Below are 25684 nucleotides of genomic sequence, written 5' to 3'. Positions count from 1 at the left end.
GATCTAGTAGAGCTGACGTGACAAAATCTCTGTGCCAATGCATCGTCTCAGAGAAACACAAGATTGTCCCTCGCTACTGACTACAGAGCAAGCATACCAGAGATAACTGGCTGTGCCCGTGGGTGACTGGTGGAGGATGGGCACCAGACAAATTGCTTGGGCACAGCATTTTGTTACAGAATTCCTAAAGGAAACCATTTATCAGTCTGTAGTTTTAATTGTACATGGCTGGCAAATAAAAAATGATGACAGTAAAACAAATAGACTGAGGGTTTACTAGGCAAAATATGAATAGAAACCTTAAAGTATAACTGCCATTTATTTATTTTTCATCTAATGTGTAGGGACAGTAATAGGGAAAATTTTTATAATACACTTTATTTAGATAACTTTTACATTTATATGAGAAACATTGCCCTGAAATGTGAAAACGGCTGGGGTTAATTCTTTTTACCTCCCTGCTGGCTCCTATATATTTCTAGAAACAGATATCTGTACTGTGCAAATGAAATTTGCCATGCCCTCCTGCTATATTGACACACCGTGGCCAGCTCTGTTCTGTATCCCCGATGCGCTGAGTAACTAACCAGCATGTTCCCTATCACTGTCCCTACACATTAGAAGAAAAAATAAATAAATGGCAGCTACACTTTAAATCAGTTCATGAGAGGAAGGAAGACAGCATTAGGATATAGAGATGAGACGAGGACAGGTATATTCTTTACTACAGAAAAAGCTAGTCCCATACTAAATCCCAAAAACTGCTGCAACATAAACCTTCTTTTTAATGGAAATTCCTAAAAGCATGTATATAGGACTCTACGGTAATATTTACAGATGAGCAAAGTTTTGGAAAATTCAATTTGGCTGCTTCGCCGAATTCAAAAAAAAATTCGCTTTGTGATGAATTACTTCATTACAGAGTGCATTTTTTTGTAAGTAGCTGGTAGCTTAGTGGCCAGTGCGATATAGCCGCTGCCCATCATTGTACCCCTCAGATGCCACGCTCATACATGATTGGTGATTGGTGAAATTAACAAAAGAAAATTAAAATCATATTTACCGCCTCCATTTGCTTGCAACGGGCCGGAAGATCTGGCACGAAATCCCCTGCGGCCCGAGTAAGCGTCAAAAAGCATAGTCATTACGTTATCACTTCAGAGTATTTAGTACCATAGTAACATAGTACATAAGGCCGCAAAAATACATTTATCCATTCAGTTCGGCCTGTCATCCTGCAAGTTGATCCAGAGGAAGGCAAAAAAAAAACTGTGAGGTAGAAGCCAATTTTCCTCACTTTAGGGGAATAAAAAATTTCTTCCCGACTCCAATCAGGCAATCAGAATAACTCCCTGGATCAACGACCCATCTCTAGTAGCTATAGCCTGTAATATATTACACTCCAGAAATACATCCAGGCCCCTCTTGAATTCCTTTATTGTACTCACCATCACCACCTCCTCAGGCAGAGAGTTCCATAGTCTCACTGCTCTTACCGTAAAGAATCCTCTTCTATGTTTGTGTACAAACCTTCTTTCCTCCAGACGCAGAGGATGTCCCCTCGTCACAGTCACAGTCCTGGGGATAAATAGATGATGGGATAGATCTCTGTACTGACCCCTGATATATTTATACATAGTAATTAGATCTCCCCTCAGTCGTCTTTTTTCTAAAGTGAATAACCCTAATGTTGATAATCTTTCAGGGTACTGTAGTTGCTCCATTCCAGTTATTACTTTAGTTGCCCTCCTCTGGACCCTCTCCAGCTCTGCTATGTCTGCCTTGTTTACAGGAGCCCAGAACTGTACACAGTACTTTATGTGTGGTCTGACTAGTGATTTGTAAAGTGGTAGGACTATGTTCTTATCACGGGCATCTATGCCCCTTCTGATGCAACCCATTATCTTATTGGCCTTGGCAGCAGCTGCCTGACACTGGTTTTTACAGCTTAGTTTGCTGTTTATTAAAATTCCTAGATCCTTTTCCATCATATTTACAACTGAATACTTGTACCTATGAGTTTATTAAATACATGTTAATTAAATTTTCACTAGAAATTGGAAAATGGAATTTGCATGTGGAAGTATTACCTAAATATACTTCTCTTAACTGGTCTTTTTTTCCCCTTTATTTCAGCGCTGCAAGGACAGAGTGAATGCATTGGCTATCTCTGTGATGAACATGTGGCCAGGTGTGAGGTTGCGGGTTACTGAAGGATGGGATGAGGATGGCCACCATTCCCATGATTCCCTGCATTATGAAGGACGTGCGCTTGACATCACAACCTCAGACAGAGACAAAAGCAAATATGGCATGTTGGCCCGCCTTGCAGTTGAAGCTGGCTTTGACTGGGTGTATTATGAGTCAAAAGCACACATTCATGTCTCTGTGAAAGCAGGTATTATTTCAGAAGATATCAGACCTGGGAACTACCACTACTGCATATATGAGATTACATTTCAATATAAAATGGATCAATATAAAATATAATAGATAAGTTCAGTTGAGTAGCCCCCTTCGTTCTGCAGATTAGTGGATGTCCCCAGTGGTCGGACCTTCACATCAAAGAAAACTACTTTAGGGTATGGCTATATGGACAGGTTTTTGCATACAGTTTTGGAAGCCAAAATCAGGAGCGGATCAGGAGAGAAAGTAGAAAGTACAGATACAACTTCACTTTTTTAAATTCACTCCTGGTTTTGGCTTCCAAAACTGCATCAGGAAACCTGACTGTGTGGTCGTACCCTTAAAGTTCCGGTTTGTCTGGAGTTGTGCCAAATCTCCATCCAGTGGTACAGAGAAGCTGATATATGGGTTACTGTTTGGCAGGGAGCTAATACTTGGTCAACAATGAATTATAATCCCTGTAAATAAAGACTATGCAGGGTCAAGGACTTAGTTTACACCGTTTTGTTAGTCTATGGTACTTCTCTAAAGGGAATAGGTCTCAGAAAATGATATCTTCCAGTAAAAACCAGGTGGCGAGACATATCCTTTTTTTTTTTTATCTGTTTTTATTTTCTAATTGCAGATTTTTTTATTGTATTTCCTGAACATAATTATGGGGGCTGCCATCTTGCCTGAGCTGTTCTTAACAGTATTTAGAGTATTTACAGCAGCCACCATGGGCCATAGACACAATAGTGTAGAGGGACCTCATTGACTTCTATGGGAGAGTTTTCTAGGCATGCTCTGTGCAGAGGTCAGGAGGAAGTAGATGAGCATTGACAATCATCTATTGTGAATGGTGGATCCTGTGCTATCTATACACAGGTGATGTCTGTCATTCTAATCCTGTCTGTAATGATAAAGAGATAACTGCGGTCAAGTAAGGCTACTTTCACACTTGCGTTCGGTGCGGATCCGTCTGGTATCTGCACAGACGGATCCGCACCTATAATGCAAACGCTTGCATCCGTTCAGAACGGATCCGTCTGCATAACTGCTTTTTCACGATGTGAAAACTCAGATCCGACAGTATATTCTAACACAGAGGCGTTCCCATGGTGATGGGGACGCTTCAAGTTAGAATATACTAAAAGAACTGTGTACATAACTGCTGCCTGGCAGCACCAGATCTCTTACAGGGGACTGTGATCCGCACAATTAACCCCTCAGGTGCCGCACCTGAGGGGTTAATTGTGCGTATCATAGCCCCCTGTAAGAGATCATGTGCTGCCATGCAGCAGGGGCCAGACCCCCCTCCCTCCCCAGTTTTAAATTCATTTGTGGCCAGTGCGGCACTGGGGGGCTGCACTGGCCACCAATGGATATAATACTGGGGAGGGAGGGGGCCGCACTGGCCACCAATGGATATAATACTGGGGAGGGAGGGGGGGCCGCACTGACCACCAATGAATTTAATACTGGGGAGGGAGAGGGGGCCGCACTGGCCACCAATGAATTTAAAACTGGGGAGGGAGGGGGGTCTGGCCCCTGCTGCCTGGCAGCACCTGATCTCTTACAGGGGGCTATGATACGCACAATTAACCCCTCAGGTGCGGCACCTGAGAAGTTAATTGTGCGGATCACAGCCCCCTGTAAGAGATCAGGTGCTGCCAGGCAGCAGGGGGCCGTTATGTCCACAGTTCTTAGTATATTCTAACTTGAAGCGTCCCCATCACTATGGGAACGCCTCTGTGTTAGAATATACTGTCGGATCTGAGTTTTCACGATCTAACTCAAATCCGATGGTATATTCTAACATAGAGGCGTTCCCATGGTGATGGGGACGCTTCAAGTTAAAATATACCATCGGATTGGAGAAAACTCCGATCCGATGGTATATTAACCACCTCCGGACCGCCGAACGCAGCGACGCGTCCTGGAGGTGGTTGATTCATTCCGGGTGGACGCGCCGGCGCGTCCTCTCGCGAGCCGCGAGATTTCCTGTGAACGCGCGCACACAGGCGCGCGCGTTCACAGGAATGGAAGGTAAGCGAGTGGATCTCCAGCCTGCCAGCGGCGATCGTTCGCTGGCAGGCTGGAGATGTGATTTTTTTAACCCCTAACAGGTATATTAGACGCTGTTTTGATAACAGCGTCTAATATACCTGCTACCTGGTCCTCTGGTGGTCCCCTTTGTTTGGATCGACCACCAGAGGACACAGGTAGCTCAGTAATATGTTGCACCAAGCACCACTACACTACACCCCCCCCCCCCTGTCACTTATTAACCCCTTATTCACCCTTGATCACCCCTGATCACCCAATATAGACTCCCTGATCACCCCCTGTCATTGATTACCCCCCTGTCATTGATCACCCCCCTGTAAAGCTCCATTTAGACGTCCGCATGATTTTTACGGATCCACTGATAGATGGATCGGATCCGCAAAACGCATACGGACGTCTGAATGGAGCCTTACAGGGGCGTGATCAATGACTGTGGTGATCACCCCATATAGACTCCCTGATCACCCCCCTGTCATTGATTACCCCCCTGTCATTGATCACCCCCCTGTAAAGCTCCATTCAGACGTCCGCATGATTTTTACGGATCCACTGATAGATGGATCGGATCCGCAAAACGCATACGGACGTCTGAATGGAGCCTTACAGGGGCATGATCAATGACTGTGGTGATCACCCCATATAGACTCCCTGATCACCCCCATGTCATTGATTACCCCCCTGTCATTGATCACCCCCCTGTAAAGCTCCATTCAGACATCCGCATGATTTTTACGGATCCACTGATAGATGAATCGGATCCGCAAAACGCATACGGACGTCTGAATGGAGCCTTACAGGGGCGTGATCAATGACTGTGGTGATCACCCCATATAGACTCCCTGATCACCCCCCTGTCATTGATTACCCCCCTGTCATTGATCACCCCCCTGTAAAGCTCCATTCAGACGTCCGCATGATTTTTACGGATCCACTGATAGATGGATCGGATCCGCCAAACGCATACGGACGTCTGAATGGAGCCTTACAGGGGCGTTATCAATGACTGTGGTGATCACCCCATATAGACTCCCTGATTACCCCCCTGTCATTGATCACCCCCCTGTAAAGCTCCATTCAGACGTCCGCATGATTTTTACAGATCCACTGATAGATGGATCGGATCCGCAAAACACATACAGGCGTCTGAGTGGAGCCTTACAGGGGGGTGATCACCCCATATAGACTCCCTGATCACCCCCCTGTCATTGATCACCCCCCTGTCATTGATCACCCCCCTGTAAGGCTGCATTCAGATGTCCGTATGATTTTTACGGATCCACGGATACATGGATCGGATCCGCAAAACACATACGGACATCTGAATGGAGCCTTATAGGGGGGTGATCAATGACAGGGGGGTGATCACCCCATATAGACTCCCTGATCACCCCCTGTCATTGATCACCCCCCTGTCATTGATCACCCCCCTGTAAGGCTCCATTCAGACATTTTTTTGGCCCAAGTTAGCGGAAATTATTTTTTTTTTTCTTACAAAGTCTCATATTCCACTAACTTGTGTCAAAAAATAAAATCTCACATGAACTCACCATACGCCTCACGGAATCCAAATGCGTAAAAAATTTTTGACATTTATATTCCAGACTTCTTCTCACGCTTTAGGGCCCCTATAATGCCAGGGCAGTATAAATACCCCACATGTGACCCCATTTCGGAAAGAAGACATCCCCAGGTATTCCGTGAGGGGCATATTGAGTCCATGAAAGATTGAAATTTTTGTCCCAAGTTAGCGGAAAGGGAGACTTTGTGAGAAAAAAATAAATAAAATCAATTTCCGCAAACTTGTGCCAAAGAAAAAAAATTTCTATGAACTCGCCATGCCCCTCATTGAATACCTTGGGGTGTCTTCTTTCCAAAATGGGGTCACATGTGGGGTATTTATACTGCCCTGGCATTCTAGGGGCCCTAAAGCGTAAGAAGAAGTCTGGGATCCAAATGTCTAAAAATGCCCTCATAAAAGGAATGTGGGCCCCTTTGCGCATCTAGGCTGCAAAAAAGTGTCACACATCTGGTATCGCCGTACTCAGGAGAAGTTGGGCAATGTGTTTTGGGGTGTCATTTTACATATACCCATGCTGGGTGAGATAAATATCTTGGTCAAATGCCAACTTTGTATAAAAAAATGGGAAACGTTGTCTTTTGCCAAGATATTTCTCTCACCCAGCATGAGTATATGTAAAAAGACACCCCAAAACACATTGCCCAACTTCTCCTGAATACGGCGATACCACATGTGTGACACTTTTTTGCAGCCTAGGTGGGCAAAGGGGCCCACATTCCCAAGAGCACCTTTAGGATTTCACAGGTCATTTACCTACTTACCACACATGGAAAATGCCAGGGCAGTATAACTACCCCACAAGTGACCCCATTTTGGAAAGAAGACACCCAAAGGTATTCCGTGAGGGGCATGGTGAGTTCCTAGAATTTTTTATTTTTTGTCACAAGTTAGTGGAAAATGATGATTTTTTTTTTTTCTTACAAAGTCTCATATTCCACTAACTTGTGACAAAAAATAAAAACTTCCATGAACTCACTATGCCCATCACGAAATACCTTGGGGTGTCTTCTTTCCAAAATGGGGTCACTTGTGGGGTAGTTATACTGCCCTGGCATTCTAGGGGCCCAAATGTGTGGTAAGGAGTTTGAAATCAAATTCTGTAAAAAATGGCCGGTGAAATCCGAAAGGTGCTCTTTGGAATGTGGGCCCCTTTACATATACCCATGCTGGGTGAGAGAAATATCTTGGCAAAAGACAACTTTTCCCATTTTTTTTATACAAAGTTGGCATTTGACCAAGATATTTCTCTCACCCAGCATGGGTATATGTAAAATTACACCCCAAAACACATTCCCCAACTTCTCCTGAGTACGGCGATAACAAATGTGTGACACTTTTTTACAGCCTAGGTGGGCAAAGGGGCCCACATTCCAAAGAGCACCTTTCGGATTTCACCGGCCATTTTTTACAGAATTTGATTTCAAACTCGTTACCACACATTTGGGCCCCTAGAATGCCAGGGCAGTATAACTACCCCACAAGTGACCCCATTTTGGAAAGAAGACACCCCAAGGTATTCGCTAATGGGCATAGTGAGTTCATAGGACTTATTTTTTTGTCACAAGTTAGTGGAATATAAGACTTTGTAAGAAAAAAAAAATAATCATCATTTTCCGCTAACTTGTGACAAAAAATTAAAAGTTCTATGAACTCACTATGCCCATCAGTGAATACCTTAGGGTGTCTACTTTCCGAAATGGGGTCATTTGTGGGGTGTTTGTACTGTCTGGCCATTGTAGAACCTCAGGAAACATGACAGGTGCTCAGAAAGTCAGAGCTGCTTCAAAAAGCGGAAATTCACATTTTTGTACCATAGTTTGTAAACGCTATAACTTTTACCCAAACCATTTTTTTTTTTTACCCAAACATTTTTTTTTTATCAAAGACATGTAGAACAATAAATTTAGAGCAAAATTTATATATGGATGTCGGGTTTTTTGCAAAATTTTACAACTGAAAGTGAAAAATGTCATTTTTTTGCAAAAAAATCGTTAAATTTCGATTAATAACAAAAAAAGTAAAAATGTCAGCAGCAAAGAAATACCACCAAATGAAAGCTCTATTAGTGAGAAGAAAAGGAGGTAAAATTCATTTGGGTGGTAAGTTGCATGACCGAGCAATAAACCGTGAAAGTAGGGTAGGTCAGAAGTGTAAAAAGTGGCCTGGTCATTAAGGGTGTTTAAGCCATAGGGGCTGAGGTGGTTAATAGGGACTCCTGACTTTACATTGAAAGTCAATGGGGGACGGATCCGTTTGCAATTGCACCATATTGTGTCAACGTCAAACGGATCCGTCCCCATTGACTTGCATTGTAAGTCAGGACGGATCCGTTTGGCTCCGCACGGCCAGGCGGACACCAAAACGCTGCAAGCTGCATTTTGGTGTCCGCCTCCAGAGCGGAATGGAGGCGGAACGGAGCCAAACTGATGCATTCTGAACCTTATCCATTCAGAATGCATTGGGGATGAACGGATCAGTTCGGGGCCGCTTGTGAGAGCCCTCAAACGGATCTCACAAGCGGAACCCCAAACGCAAAGAATTGACCCATTGTTAGGCTTAGTCGCCAGTTGAAAACTGCAGGATTTTTTTTTATATGGATATTGACATGGAAAATTAAAAATAACATCACCAAAAATTCTTTAACCCTTTTGACAGAGAGTTCCAGATTTCTTGGTGATCGAGGAGACACAGAAGCTGGCAGGGGCCCAGCTGTTACCAACCTGTTCTATCCACCAGCATCGCTGAAAATGCAAATGCTGACAGATTAACCCTTTAGATGCCATGGTCAATGCTGACATTGGTACCTAAGGGGTTTACAGAAGGAGGGGGTTTCCTCTCTCACCCTATCAGCTTCAAGCGATGTGATCGTGGTGTGCCGATAGCTGCTATAGCAGCCCAAGGCCTTCCAAGGCCTTGGGGCTTGCCAGCTATGGAGGCCTATTGGGCCCAGTCCTCAGGCTGGGTTTCATAGGCGAACTGTCAGTGTAACACTGACAGGTACAATGCAATACAATACAGCATGTATTGTACTGCATTGTAAAAGGGGGGTTATACCCTCAAAAACTCCCCTATTGAGACAAAAAATAAAAAGTAAAAAAGGTGTTTTGTAAAAATCTAAATTTCAAGTAAAAAAGTTCCCTTTCCCCTCATCAAGCTATTTACTAATGAAAAAAAGAAATGAAAAAAATAGACATATTATGGGCAGCAACTGGCTCACTTTCTGATGACACATTCCCTGTAAGCCTGTTTACAGTTAAAACAGGTCACTGATTTAGGAACCACACCAGATAGTAATCCAGTTATCAGTTTTTTGGGCCCAAGTATGACTATGGAGATGAGGAGATTTGGCTTTACTGCAGTTAAACTACAAAAAGTGTCACCTGAGCTCTTTATAAATGTCCCATATGTGGGGGAACAGTGGCCTTTATTAAGCAGATTTGTACCTGACTGACCTGTTACATGTGCACTTGGCAGCTGAAGGCATCTGTGTTGGTCCCATGTTAATATGTGGCCACATTGCTGAGCAAAATGATGTTTTAATATATGCAAATGAGCCTCTAGGAGCAACAGGGGCGTTACTGTTACACCGAGAGGCTCAGCTCTCTCTACAACTGCCGCTCTTTCTCCACTTTCATTGACAGGGCCAGGTGTGATGATGTTTTCACTGCTTGGTCCTTTCAATAAGAGTGCAGAGGATGCAGCAGTTGCAGAGAGAGGAGAGCCTCTCGGTGTAACGACAACGCCCCTGTTGCTCCTAGAGGCTCATTTGCATATATTAAAACATCATTTTTCTCAGCAATGTGGGACAAATAAACATGGGACCAACACAGATGCCTTCAGCTGCCAAGTGCCCATGTAACAGGTCAGCCAGTGTCATAGGTACAGATCTGCTGACAGATGCCATTTAAAGTAAAAACATGTCACAGTAGGTATACAGTTATTACTTGTTTCCAGTCTAGTGGAGAGTGGGAGGTTTTACCTTGAGGAGATGTAACACTGTATCGCTTCATTATACAGTAATGAACCCACATTAATACTAGACAGTGTGTACTGTGCTGAGTGTAATGACACTATAACCCCCATTCTGCTTTCACACATCTTTAGCCATTGTGTTAGCACCAGCATTTCACACTTTACTCTCTTTGTTGTCTTCTCAGTCCCTCTTTTCACATTGTCTCTTCTCGTCTCTTATTTTAGTTCTCGCTATTGTGTTCTCTTAGGGTGGGTTCACACTAGCGTTAGGGATTCAGCTATGGCTTTCCGTTATAACATGGTTATAACGGAAAATAACGGAATACCCAGACTGAATGCAAAACGGAAGCCTTTAAAAGGCTTTCCGTTTGCTCTCCGTCCTAATAGAAGTCTATGGGAAAGCATAAGGGATCCGTCTGGGTCCCGTTATGCAAGACGGAAAACAAAGTCCTGTGGACTTTGTTTTCCGTCTTGCATAACGGCACCCACAGGGATCTGTTTTGATTCCCATAGACTTCTATTAGGACGGAGAGCAAACGGAATGCCTTTTAAAGGCTTCCGTTTTGCATTCCGTCGTAATACAAGTCTATGGGCAGAAGAACGGATCCGTCCTTCCGTCTTATAGATTCCGTTATTTTCCGTTATAACCATGTCAAATCGGAATCCCTAACGCTAGTGTGAACCCACCCTTAATCACTTAATCTCTCGATATTTTTTCTCTTTTTACACTTACCTGTTGAAATTACTAAAAAGTAAACAGTCACACATCACTTACCTAGTAGTGGATTTTATGGTATGGATTATGTCTAAAAACGAGTGCAAATACGAACAGATCTAAGTTGACATTTTGCAAGGGAAGGTTTACTTTTCACATCTTTTTTTTTATTGTTTTTGGATGAGAATAGTGGTGTACAATGCAAGGTATCAATAAAGGGATTCTGTCACCAGGATTATCGATATAGTGATATTTATATGTGCCCATTAGTCTCCATGCAGTGTTTACAATGATCCCTCTGTTTGTGCTCTGTGTGCCTTATATTCTTATAAAAAGCGATTTTATTGATATGTAAATCACCTCTGTCAGGAGCCCAAGGGGTTGTCCCACGATATGTTGGAGCCCAGCCGCGCCCATTGATCCGGAGCCCAGCACCGCCTACCACTTAATTTATTCACTCCACTATCCCTGACGTCAGTTCATCTCAGTGCTGTAATCTCGCGCAGGCGCAGTGGACACTGTAGCCTGCGCCCGTGCGGACTACTGGCACCGGCTTTGACAAGTCAACTGCGCATGCGCCGGCTCCCTCTTCGCGAGATTACGGCACTGAGAAGAACTGACGTCAGGATAGTGGAGTGAATAAATTAAGTGGTAGGCGGTGCTGGGCTCTGGATCAATGGGCGCGGCTGGGCTCCAACATATCGTGGGACAACCCCTTGGGCTCCTGACAGAGGTGATTTGCATATCAATAATATCGCTTTTTATAAGAATCTAACACACAAAGAGCATAAACAGAGGGATCATTGTAAACACTGCATGGAGACTAATGGGCACATATAAATATCACTATATCGATAATCCTGGTGACCGAATCTCTTTAAGTATAACTGGGTAGTGACACATTTATACACATAATGCAGACTACGTTCAGTTTTTCTTCAGCAATTTTCGTGTCGAAAAACTGCAGCGTAATACAGTAGCAGCAAAGTGAATTAGATTAGAGAAATCTCATGCACACATTGCTTTTTTCTTAGGTGCGGAAATTGATCTGTTGTGCAGGTTTTGAAATCTGCAGCGTGTCAATTGTTGTTGTTTTTTTGTGCGGATTTCACCCGTTTCACTTCCCTTTTCAATAGAAGTGAATTCACAAAAAAACCACATAAAAAACGGAAAAAAAAATTTCAATGTCGTCCTGTGGACCTAGCCGTAGAGCGTTTTCCATGCGCATGAAAAAAACTGAAGACTAACAATTAATGGTTTAGGATTCAGTCCAGATGCTATGCATTTTCTTTACGCATCGCACACGGATGGAAAACTCGCTGGTAAGGATGCTGCCACACAGAGGCAGTTGTGACGCAGTTAGTCAGCAAGCATGCATTCACAAAGCAGTCAAACAAAGCATTGAGCCAGCAACAATGAATTAAATAATTTATATGATTTCTCCTATGCAGAACACTAGTGTTTCATTAGGCTTCCAAGCTGGCTAAATTCGATAACTGCGTTGTGAATGCATTTTTGTTTGTGTGCCAGCACCCTTAGGCCTCATGCACACGACCGTTGTTATGGTCCACATCCGAGCCACAGTTTTTGCGGCTCGGGTGAGGACCCATTCACTTCAATGGGGCCGCAAAAGATGCGGACAGCACTTCGTGTGCTGTCCGGATCCGTTGCTCCATTCCGTGGCCCCGCAAGAAATATAACATGTCCTATTCTTGTCCGTTTTGCGGACAAGAATAGGCATTTCTACAATGGGCCGCCTGTTCCGTTCCGCAAATTGCGGAATTCACACAGGCGGCTTCCGTGTTTTGCGGATCCGCAATTTGCGGACCCCAAAAGACAGAACGGTCGTGTGCATGAGGCCTAAGGGTGCTGCCACACGTTCAGGTTTTTTAATGCAGTTTTTGAAGCCAATCAGGTGATGATCATAAAGCCAGAGAAAACATTAAGCACAGATATGACTTATGCTCTTTCACTCCTGGTTTTGCATAAAGAAACCTGAACATGTGGCAGCCGCCTAAGGGCATCTCACACGTTTGCGGAATACGTGCAGTTTTTCAGCGCAGATTCCTGTGCAGAAAAAAACGCAGCATTTTACAGTACCAGCAAAGTGTATGAGATTACACTAATCTGATGTACACTTTGCGGATTTTTTCCATGCAGAAGTTGATCTGACACAAAGATTTCAAATAATGACATGTCAATTATGTTTGTGGTTTTAGCTACGGATTTCACACTTTTCAATGGAAGGGTGAGATCTGCGGCAAAACCGCATCAAATCCGCAATGAAAACCATAATTGTGGATTTTGTTGTGGTCATGTTGCAGTAATACACATAAATCCGCATGGAAATTCTTGCTGATCTTATGTGCGTTCACCCGCACCCGTAGATAGCCTAAGGGTGCTGCCACGTGTTTAGGTTTTTTTTTATGCAGTTTTTGAAATCAAAACCAGGAGTGGATTAAAAAAAAGAGGAGAAATTGAATCTGTCCTTAATACTTTTTCTACTTTTAGGATCTCCTCCTGATTTTGGCTTCAAAAACTGCATAAAAAACCTGAACATGTGGCAGCTTCCTACAACTTGCACATGAAAGTACGTGACAATAATAGGCAAACAACCTAAATGAGAAGAGAAATTTGTAGAAGACAAGACATAGAATGATGTAGAGAAGAGCCTCCTTATTGGGGTGGACAAGATTACCTTTAGCTTTGGCATTTTTTACTATTTTGTTGTTTGTTCACCACTTTTTTTTTACTTTGTGTCTCTTAAAATGTATACCTTTTAAATGTGTTCTGATATAAACCTGTATTATCTTCACTTCCAGACAATTCCTTAGCAGTCCGTTCTGGGGGCTGTTTTCCTGGCACTGCCATGGTTGACCTAGCTGGTGGTAAAAGAAAACCTCTTTCCGAGCTTCAGCTTGGTGATAGGATCCTCACTACTGATGAGACTGGACAAGTGACAACCACAGAAGTCTTGTTATTTTTGCACAAAGACTTGGATAAACTGGCCACCTTTGTTGTTATTGAAGCTGAAGGACATCCTTATAGGCTACGGCTGACACCAAACCATCTACTTTTTGTAAGCAAAAACCCACTGGCAGCTTTCCTGCCTGTTTATGCCCATGATGTGCAAGTGGGAGACTTTGTTCAAATTTACATCAATGGCACTCAGATTCTACCGTCTAAAGTGGTGAGTGTGTCTATACAAGAAGAAACTGGGGTTTTTGCTCCACTGACAGTCCATGGTACACTACTGGTAGATGGCATTCTAACATCCTGCTATGCAACTATTGAATGGCATGATCTAGCACACATATCATTTGCTCCTTTGAGATTCCTTTACAACATGTTCTCCATATTGCCACAATTTGTAGACAGTGATGGAATTCATTGGTACTGCCACTTCCTCTATGTGCTGGCCAAGAAAGTTCTCAGATGGGAAATGCCATGAAGTGCCATATGTTAGGTCAGTAATTTGGAAATGCTGCTGAAATAGGGTCTTGTAGACCTACAGTGACTTCTATCCGGTGCTTCCTGTATGCTGCAGAAGCTCAACAATCACAGCACATACCCCATGGCTCCAAAGGACCTCAAATCCCAAAGTGCCTATACTATGAAAGCTGGTGAATAATGATCATGTTGTTCAGATGGACCAGCAGCATGTCAAAGGCTCCATGAAATTAGCTTAAGAAGCTGCCAATTCTTTGTGGATAACTGGTAATGGTCATGTGAGAAGAATAAGAAAACTCAGAGGATGGTCAAAAAGTAGATGTTTGATCAGTAGCGGAGGAGACCAGGTCTCATTTTGCAATTACACTTAAAGCTAATCCATCCATACTTGTACAACTTGTTGCAGATCACATGGATATTCCATGGTAGAATCCAGGTAACTAGTGTTGATTAGTATACAGATTTCATATGAGTCTCAAAACCCAACTTTATCTAGCCAGGTTTTAGGTTTTTGCAGCATCCGCTTAACAGTAAGTACCATGTAACTGGCCATAGATGAGCACTACTAAAGAGATAACGATCTACGTAGAACGTCTTCCATTTTTGACTGGCTTGGCATGACTTCATGTAGTTAGCATTTGTTCCATCAGATATACATGCATACATCTTCAAGTGTGCTCAGCTACAAACCGAAATCTGTTGAGCCAGAAACATAGGAGACAACAAAGGCCATTGTGCACTGATTATTTATTACATTGATTTCAGTTAAAGCTATGATCTTCCAGTATCTGTCCTGAGTAATGGAAGGTTCTCATAGAACTTGTTTGAATGCAGGAATCCGGCTACACTGGGTGCTACAAGGCAATAAAACACTATGCTTTTTACTTAAAGGGGTTCTCTGGGAATGATTTGAAATGGCCACCAGCAACCTGTCCTAGAACGTGAGCAGAACTGGTTGCCTCCACTTGCAGAGCTTCCTAGGGGGGTGAGGGGACAGAGCCTCACTAAACACTACAATGCTCCACAACAGATTGTAATGATGTGATCCTGCCTATGATATGCCATCATAGCTGAGCAGCCTGACAGGAATGCTCACTAATTATAAGCAAGTGCCAGAGTGTAGTGTGTAGTGAGGCCCCATCCCCTCACCCCTCTAGGCAGCTCTGCAAGTGAAAGGAACCAGTCATGGTCACATTCTAGGACAGGTTGCTGGTGGTCATTTTAAATCATTCCCGGAAAACATTTTTAAGAGCAGTCTACAGAATGACAATATTATTTATGTTTGTACTCAGTGGCAGAGGTGAATATGTGATTCAATCAAAATTGTTATAAGGGAACTACACCCATGAACATACATTTTTAACTTTGGTGTTTGTGGCATCCTCTTTCACTGGTACACATTCCTAAATTAAAGGGTTTTCCAAGAGTATAAAATTGATGACCTGTCCTTAGGATAGGACATCAATAACTGATCGGTGGGTTCCGATATCTGGCACCGCCGCCACCTCTGATCGCCAGTTTGAAATGGCCATGAATCTTCGGGTATGTGCTGCAACCTCTCCACAGCAAACCAAGCCCGGTGCCATACATTGTACAGTGACCATGCTTGGTACTGCAGCTCAGGCCCATTCACTTGAATGGGACTGAGCAGCACATGGCCCATGTGACCTATGAACGTTAAGTCACCGGCCTAGGAAAAGGCTGCAGCACTAACCTGAGTGGATTCTTCAAATAGCTGATTGGTGCCAGGAGTTGGAACCACCACCAATCAGATTGGTATTGATGACCTAACTGAGCCAATATTCACAAATATTATACTCCTGGAAAACCCTTTTAAGGGTCCATTCACACGTCCGTTTTTTCTTTCCTGATCTGTTCCGTGTTATGCGGAACAGATCTGGACCAGTTCTGTACCCATTCATTTTCAATGGGTCCTGGAAAAAAATCGGACAGCACAATGTGTGCTGTCCGTTTCTGTTGTTCCGTTCCGCATATCCGAAAAAATATAAAACTTGTCCTATTCTTTTCCGCAAAAATCGGATCCTGGTACAATACAAAGTCAATGGATCCCCAAAAAACTGAAGACATTCGTATGTCATTACGTATGTCATCCGTTTTATGTGGATTCCATTCCTGGAAATTAAATTTTTATTTTATAAACTTTTATTCACTTATTTTTTTTCTATTTTTTTTCAAAGAAATCCAAACAACTTTATTTGCTTAGTGAAATTTATACATGTTTCCGTTTTTTGCGGATCCGCAAAAAACGGATGACATACGGAAACATTTTCAGGAACAACGGATCCACAAAAAACGGACCGAAAATCGGGATATAGAAAAATACTGACGTGTGAATGTAGCCTTAATAAGTGGTAGAGGATTATTTAAAAAAAAATGCATATTTTGCAAAATATATTTTTTTATTTCACTTTCCATCATATCTTTAAAAATCTTTCATATATGAGTAGCTGTTGGATACTGTTGTACCTCTCTATATATTAATAATGTACGTTATATAACCTGCCAATAGGAATTGTGTCACGGAAATGACAACTTCTCTGAGCATATTTATGGCTCATAAAACGAGTTGTCAGTTTGTTTCAGCCCTATTACCATTGACTGTCAAAGTTAGGCAATGTTCACATCATGTCTGGGCACTACATTCAACGTGCATAAGAACACCACCCAATATATGCAACTATATTCCTATATAGCTGCATATATTTATCATTGAGTCATTTTAAAATTGTGTATGTGTGGTGTATCTCTTTTTTGTAGAATCCACTTGTATTGAAAACAATAATTGAAAAGGTCAATCAAGTATGCTGACATATACCAACCAAATGAATGCCAAGAGGACAGTCTTTTGGCATCTTATATTTTTGACTAATGATGGTCTATGGCAGGGATGGCCAACCTGCGACTTTCCAGCTGTTGTAAAACTACAATTCCCACCATGCCCTGCTGTAGGCAGCCTTTGCATGCTGGGAGTTGTAGTTTTGCAACAGCTGGAGAGCCGCAGGTTGGCCATCCCTGGTCTATGGGCACGTCAAAAGTGCTCTAGGCTATACACTGGACCAAGACATGCATCACAAACATGATGTGAACAGAGCCTGGAATTCTTTTGGAATACTTTTTTAAGACTAGAATTGTTCTAAATGGACATGGCTATGGATTTGAATAGATGTGAGCATTTCATGTCTAACTGGCATTACCGATGAAGTTGACCATGAAATATTAGATTTAAAGAGGTAGTATAGTTTCAACAAATTTAGAAAAACTGAGAGGAATTAATGCAGAAAAAAATATATATATTACATTATAATATATGCAGTTATTTCAACCTACCATTTTCATACTATCTCTGCATCAGCACTCTGCTTGGCCCCCTGAGACAGCTCTACATTACACTTGCTATTACCTATGCCATCACATTGGCATACACACATGGATCCAGGCCATCCAGTGATGCTAGAGCAGTATCAGAACACAGAAGTGAATATATTGAAAATGTTATTATTTAAATAGTTTAAGCTTAAAGGGTCTGTCTCGTTTCCGATATTGATGACCTATCTATAGGATAAGTCATCAATATCAGATCGGCAGGGGTCCAACTCTTAGGCCTCGTGCACACGACCGTTTTTTTCCCCCGTTTACTGGCCGTTTTTTGCGTTCCTTATACGGAACCATTCATTTCAATGGTTCCACACAAAAAACTGAATGTACTCCATATGCATTCCGTTTCCGTATTTCCGTTTTTCCGTTCCGTTTAAAGATATAACATGTCCTATTATTGCCCACAAATCACGTTCCATGGCTCCATTCAAGTCAATGGGTCCGCAAAAAAACGGAACACATACGGAAATGCATCCGTATGTCTTCCGTTTCCGTTCCGTTTTTTGCGGAACCATCTATTGAAAATGTTATGCCCAGCCCAATTTTATCTATGTAATTACTGTATACTGTATATGCCATACGGAAAAACGGAACAGAAACAGAAACACAACGGAAACAAAAAACTGAACAACGGATCCGTAAAAAACAGACCGCAAAACACTGAAAAAGCCATACGGTCGTGTGCAGGAGGCCTTAAGGAAACTGCAGCGCTCATATGAGCGCTGCGTTCTCTTCACTGTTTACCTACTCAGCATCGACACTGCAGTGTAATTACAGCTTCTCCCTCCCATTCACTTGACTGATGCTAAGCAGTTGTAGCAAAGCAAGTGAATGGGACGGAGGAGCTTTATTTACACTGCTCACCGCTGCAATGCTGACGGCGAGCAGGTTAACAGTGAATAGAACGCAGCGCTCATACAAGCGCTTCAGTCTCTTTAAACAGCTGACCTGAGGATAGGTCATCAATATCAGAAACTAGACAAACTCTTTAAAGTTTTTTCCCCCAGAATTCCTTTTTAACATGGGTGTGGCAAGGACTGTTGTATGGGAGCTCAATTACAGCTGAAGTATAAGGCTAGGGCTACACGACGACATGTGTCGCGCAACAATAAGTCGCACAACACATAGGGCACAACTACACTGCAACATGTATCACGCGACATTGATATCGCACCAATGTCGCGCAACAATTTTTATAATGATAGTCTATGGTGTCGCACTGCGACATGCGGCGACGCGACAGTCGCAGAAAAATCCATCTTGGATGGATTTTTTGCCACTGTCATGTCGCAGCATGTCGCATTTCGCAGTGCGACACCATAGACTATCATTATAAAAATTGTCGCACGACATTGGTGCGACATCAATGTCACGTGATACACGTCGTCGTGTAGCCCTAGCCTAAAAGTGAACTTATTCACATGCTGCATATTTATTGCATATATTTCTGCAACTGCTCCATATAACTGAGTGGGGTTGGTAGAAATCTATGCATATACCACAGAAAAAAAAGCACATTCCGATGCACTGAAGGAATTTAGAATTGTAGCCATTTTTGCAACAAATCTACCAGATATTAACATATCTGTGTTCATTCCCGGGCAAGCGGGTACCCTGTTGTTTTCTAATGTTCACAATATATACAATATATCTTTATAGCCGTTCCATTTACATATATATGGGTGGAGTTCCCTCTTAACATAGTCTGAGCTCATCATCAAGCTAATCCACTGGGCTGATGAATTCAGAGAATACAGCAGACTCTCGCTCCGGCCACACTCTATTACTAAAAATACATAAGGTGGGATGTGCGGTTTTCCAGGGAGTTGCCAAGTTCCCTGAATAAAAGTATATTTTTTTTTAGATCATGTCTTATTGTAACATTCCAAAGAAAATCTGCTTTAACACAGCTGCTGCACAATCATTATTAGAGTATATTTTTCTACTTATAAATTGTAATTTAATTTGGTCATTGTAAAGTTACAGCTTCCTGTAGATGTGAGACAATGAATGTTCAACCAGAATTTAATATCTTTTTAACAATCTTATTTAATGTGTTTTCTGTTAATAAACCAAGTTATAATTTATCACTATTAATACTGACTAAGTGAATGTGTTGTCTATGAATGCTTACATCTTGTCAAAGAATTGAACATATCCATCAAAAGAAGACAAATTCTGAAGCCCAAAGAGTTTACAATTTGGGTCCATTGTCCTGGTATGTCCAGGTTCTATACATTGTCCACTTGTAAGCTCAGAAATGACATGTAAGGGCCTATTAGACCGCCCGATTTTCAGGCCAACTATCGGGAATAAGTGTTCATAGGAATGCTCATTCTCAATAATTGGAGGAACCGATCAGCCAATAAATGAGAAAACGCTCTATTGTCGGCTGATGAGTATCTTTCATCAGGGGGAAAAATGCCCAATTATCGGCAGCACATCTTCCTGTGTAATTAGGGATGTGCTGCAAGATAAAGTGGTGCTTGGGGGGCGGATCATCAGGCCGCTTTGCTATTAAGTATCCTTTCAAGGGACTTTCAGGGGCCATATGGGGATATTTTTTCTATTTTGGAGACCGGTCACCCGGGCACGAGGAAAAAACACTGTTTGATTAGTGATACACTAAATAGGGTTTGGAACAAGATAAAAAAAAATACTGGGTGTAACATGCCCTACTCATTTTACCCCACTTTGGCACAATCATAACTTAAAGGAATTTAAGTCAATTGTAGATTATAAATACTGGAATTAACGCGGAATTAACCGCTTAACTCATATAATATCACATGGTAATATTATTCACTTAGATGAATTAATAAAAGGTACACTGACTCTCTTAGATAAATATAGGTACGCACAAATTAGTCACGCATATACGAGCACTCAGGATAAAAGTCTATTGGCCATTAGGGCTAGTTCTTTTTTGGATTACTGTTTCAGATTTAAGGACACCCAACTCACACTTTCTCAAATATATCATAGATTTCGGGACTGTTTGGGGGAAATAACCATATTTAAAAATGAGGGAGGCTGGGAAGCTGAATTGGGCGATGGGGGCATCATGGAATGGGATACAGTATATCAAAATATAAAAAAAGTATCAATCTCACAGAAATATAGATTGATTCAGTTCAAGATTGTACATCGCCTATACTACTCCCCCGCCTTCCTCGCCAAAATAGGAAAGGAGCGACCTGTTTTGGAAACGTTCATCAGAAAGTGCGGATTTGAGTCACTTACTATGGAAGTGTCCAGAAGTGAGTGGGTTCTGGACTAGTATTTATGAGGAATTTTACAAAAGATATAAGATCAAGCTGAACCGAAGCTTTACGCAGGCAATACTGGGTCTTTTTCCCCGTTCTGAGTTGACCCCCCACCAACTACGAGTCAGTATGGAAGGCTTCATGGTTGCAAAGGCCTTGATAGTCCAATATTAGGGTACAAAGAATAGCCCTAGCTTTTACGAATGGAGGGCCTGGCTAGACACTATTGAGGCTTATAGAAGAGTAGCAAGGAGACCGGAGTGACGATACCTTGAGAGGGCAGGTTCTTTTCTTCGCTCCAGGTTCCCAAGACCCCTTACAGTGGAAATTTTTGGAAACAGAAATTAAGGTAGATATCAAAATACGGGCGGATCCCGCAGCAGTGAATTAAAAGGGGAGTGGTGGGTTAAAAGGATCAAATGTACTAATTTGTGTAAAATATTTCTGTAGACTTGAACTGCTTGATATAGAAGTCTATATTTGGTTCAGAAAAAAAAAAAAAGGGATGTGCTGCTGTTAATCAACAGAACTGAGGGAGGAACAACTACGGCAGAAATTGTTCCTCCCACATTCAGTTTGCATTGGCAAACAATAGGTGATGATTGCGTGTTGCTTATTCTCCTCAGCTTGGCTGCTTTTTAGCTGCATCTCCATTAGGGCACACCTGTGATCAATGACTACAGTTTAGCTGCAGTGCCTACAGGGAGTTGAAGGTAGTCTGAGCCACACCTCCTGTCTCATCATTGGTTCAGGCTTCTGCTCTGTCCTTCCCTCTACAACTCTTCCTCTTCAGATTGGCTGCTGGGTATAAACAGACGCTCAACAATAAACCAGATTTTCAATACAGCAAGGATATATGACTACAAACTTAAAGGGGTTGTCCGGGTTCAGAGCTGAACCCGGAAAAATCTCTATTTTCACCCAGGCAGCCCCACTGACTTGAGTATCGGAGCAGTTCATGCTCCGCTGCTCGACTTTGCCCTGCGCTTAATCGTGCAGGGCAAAGGCTCTTTTGTTTACACTTCCGCCCGGCAGTGTGTTTGGTGACGTGACCGGCTCTGATGGGCGGGTTTTAGCGCTGCCCTAGCCGTTTTACTGGCTAGAGCAGCGCTAAAGCCCGCCCATGAGCAGCCGGAAGAAGACGCTTCAGCTCGCCTGCAAGAGACCCGGAACGTCACCGAGTATAAGAAAACAGTCACTTCCGGCTAAGAATTTCCTATATGAAAACGGGGCTTCATAAATATGTGGCAAAGGTAGGACATGCATGTATGTAATGTGTATGTCACTGTAGTACTAATACACCAATGTCCCCAATCCCGGACAACCCCTTTAAGACTATTAAGACTATTAAAAGGCCCTTTACATGGGCAGAGAATCTGCCAGATTATGGCGGTGTAAAGGTGCCCCGGTTACCTAATGAACAAGCGAAACGTTCATTCATCGAGTAATAGATTGTGCAGTCGTTTGCCGGCAGCAGATCGTGCGGTGTAAACTGCCTCTGCTGCCGGCAAGCAACAAGTCTTTATGGGGACGAGCGATGGCATTAGTGATTGCTCCGAGTCCTCCTCATACTGTGGAGTAGACCACTGTATGTAAATGAAGCAGTCTCCGCTGAGGAGCAGGTGATTGTCGGGAAGGAACGCTTCCTTCCTAACAATCACCTGCTTCATCATCCTGTCTAAAAGACCTTAAAATACAAATGGAAAGGAACAACACTTATCTGGTAACTGCCACTGAAAGAAAGGACCTTTATAGTGGTAGCCGTGTCCATTACATTTTTTGGCATCAAAAGTCAGCATTTCTAGGAAAATCACAATAAAATGTTGAATATAGGAGAGTAAAAAAAAAAAAACTTAAAAGGTTTATGAAAAGCAGACCAAAAGTGAATATGACTTGTAAGCACATCACTCACACTACCTTGTAAACTGCAGCTTCTCATTGACCCCTGCTATAAATTATTTTACAGAACTATTGGCTAAGGTTTCATCAAGCTGTCCATGTGTCTACTGTGTGTAATTTATCAATGTAGAAGCAAAGAGAAATACATAAATGTATTCATAAGACAAATTGGTGGATAAGGAGAAAAATAATACCCCCCTTATGACCCTACTGAACTAAACTTATGTCACTATTGGGGGCCATATTAAAATGTTTGCTTCAATATAACCATCAGGAATATGAACAGTATACATGTTGTGCAATACGCCCGGCTGTAGAAGACTTATATTTCACAAATCTTCTTTGTTTAAAGAGGACCTGTCACCTGATTTCATCAGTCCTAGATTATAATTTCCCTCTAACAGTACCATTTTGCCTTCTAGGGGATCAACCCCATGGGCTATCCTATGCAAGGTTTAAACTTTTTCAATTTATTTTGCTTGCAGCTAGAATCCATATTGCTTTTAAGTGGCGTTCAGATTCGTTGTCCTTCCAGGCTGTCCTAGATAGGATAAATAAAATATTGATATTCGAGAGATTGGCGGCCATCCGCACAGACTCATTTTCCACTTTTGAAAAGGTGTGGGATCCCTGGTTATCTTCACCACACTCTTCGGACCTACGTCTTAATATCTCCCTATAAAGAATGTGTTTCCTCCTAAACGAAGGCAGGATGATTATCTTTTTGCTTCATTTCCCAGTCCCAAACTTTGTATAACCCTACTATAATGTTAATGAACATACCAATAGTTTATTTGTCTCTAAGAGATGTTTTGTTTTCATGTGATAATTATTTTCATTCATTATTGTTATATTGCTTTTTTCTATGCAAAACTCAATAAACACCTTTTGAAACATAAAGAGGACCTGTCACCACGAAATGTAGTGTGATCTGCAGGCAGCATGTTATAGAGCAGGAGGAGCTGAGCAGATTGATATATGGTTTTGGGGGAAAAGATTCAGTAAAACTTGTAATTTATACATTTATATCTCTACTCTGTCTTATCAGTGTTTGGTAGCATTCTCTGTGTAAGTGTGTATACATAGATAGCTGTCAGTCACTAATAAGACAGCCTCTGTGTACAACTAAGCTCAGAAAGAGCAGAGATTTAAATATATAAATTACAAGTTTTACTGAATCTTTTCCCATAAAACTAAATATCAATCTGCTCAGCTCCTCCTGCTCTATAACATGCTGCCTGCAGATTAATTTGCATTTCATATGGAGAAGTTCTCTCTAAAGTGCTTCACACTTACGTGAGTCTCCACTCTTCTCTTTTGTTGACACGTTAAGACAATTTTTGTAAGTGGAATATTGACAACTGCTCTGATCCTCCTGGTGAATATGTATATTAAGCACATGGGAAAGATAGGAAAAACAAGGATCCTATGGGGTTTACAGAACATTTTGGAACCATTATAACTTGCCATCTGCCCTAAGGAGTACACATACTGCAGAATTTTTCCATCATGGATTTGCAATGAAAGCTGCAATGAATCCATCAAGAAATATGCATGTGTTACCTGTGGATTTTGACAGTTTTTGGTGCCTATCATCTAATGCATTGAAAAGTGGAAATTGGGGGGTGGAAATCAGTGATAAGTAAGCATCTGAACTGACATGATGCAGATTACAAAATCCAAAGCATGCTAAATTATGCACAGATTTTTCAGCGGCGTGTGGATGGGGTCCACGTGTGTGGATTAGGCAGTTTTATTGTAAATGCCCGATCCTTTTGTTCTAGGAGAGATAAGCTGCTGGCAGCATTTTCCCATTTCCCTGTTGAGAAGACATGCATGCTCGGCTACAAGTGAATAGAGGGGAAGGGAGAGATAGCTGTAAACTGAAATATGGCTAGATGAAATGCCTTACTATGAACGGGGTATAGTTACTTGGCTGATGTATAGAGTACAAGAAGCTATATGGATTGGAGTTTGGAAGGGGGGGTTGTTCAATCGATAGATAATCTGATAGAAAAATAGTTTTTCTTCAGATAATGACGAATGGTAACAATTCACGCAGAGAAGATGGTAGACCTCTTGGACTTACATGGGAAATGGTAAAACGTGTATTGGTTCTGTGAAGAAGAAATAAAGATTGAACCTGATAAATCTGAAGTGAAAGGGAGTCGGAAAAGGATCATGATAAATTATAACTTGTGACAGAGTTAAACCAACATTACATGACTCCTCATCTCTCAATACATTTCCTACCTCCCCACTGAGCACTCGGAGGCAGATGGAAAAGAACATGTAAAACAAGACTTGCATTGAGGACTCTGCGGTCACCCCCAGTAAATATTGTGTAAGCCCTGAAAGAATGTGTTTATCTGGGGGGAGCGGAGGGGATTACCGCGGTAAGCGGGGAAGCTAACGGTGGGTTTAATGAGTCTAATCCCAGCGTGATTAGCAGGCTCAATGCAAGGGCAGCAGCACTGGGTGCAGGGAGGGGCTTTCCTCTGCGGAACCCCTACAGCTGCTCCCCCCCCCCCCCCCCCCATTTCAACCCACCCGAATTCTTTATAACTACTTGGATGGATGGGCCTGGAACAAGTATGTTGTGATGAGAGGAGACAAGTCATACATATGCAGTAAATCACATATATTAAAGCCGCCATGCACATTAGTGTATTGTCAGCCAAGCCCACATCGAACAGCAATTTGGGCCGACAATCTAATGTGTATGGGGAGCTCCCCCCTCCCCCCAGCAGCTGATGTCAGGAGAGAGAAGAACGGGACGAAGTGAATTTTTTTCACCCAATCCTTTATTTCTCCTGGGATACAAGCAACTACCAGAAGTGTCTGGCAGTGGCTTTCTCCTCTCATCCCCAATGAACATGCATACACACTCGTCTAAACCGAATGTAGATATGTATGGGGGAGTCAGAACCATACCTCCCAACTACTGAAAAG

At 42.3% G+C, this 25684-nt stretch overlaps 1 protein-coding gene across 1 annotated transcript in view; it reads left to right on the top strand.

Annotated features, from left to right (window-relative positions):
* The window catches only part of DHH (desert hedgehog signaling molecule), a 71301-nt gene extending 55301 nt beyond the window's left edge, over positions 1–16000 (top strand). The window contains exons 2-3 of the mRNA XM_040425534.1: positions 2137–2398; positions 13544–16000. Coding sequence (XP_040281468.1) covers positions 2137–2398; positions 13544–14172 — 891 coding nt within the window. The 3' untranslated portion in view covers positions 14173–16000. The remainder of the gene's footprint in view (positions 1–2136; positions 2399–13543) is intronic.
* Positions 16001–25684: the final 9684 nt, after the last annotated feature.

This window comes from Bufo bufo, chromosome 3 (assembly GCF_905171765.1).
Source record: "Bufo bufo chromosome 3, aBufBuf1.1, whole genome shotgun sequence".
Lineage (NCBI taxonomy): Eukaryota > Metazoa > Chordata > Amphibia > Anura > Bufonidae > Bufo > Bufo bufo.
The sequence above is the reverse complement of the archived record's forward strand: the minus strand, read 5'-3'. Positions and strand labels throughout refer to the sequence as shown.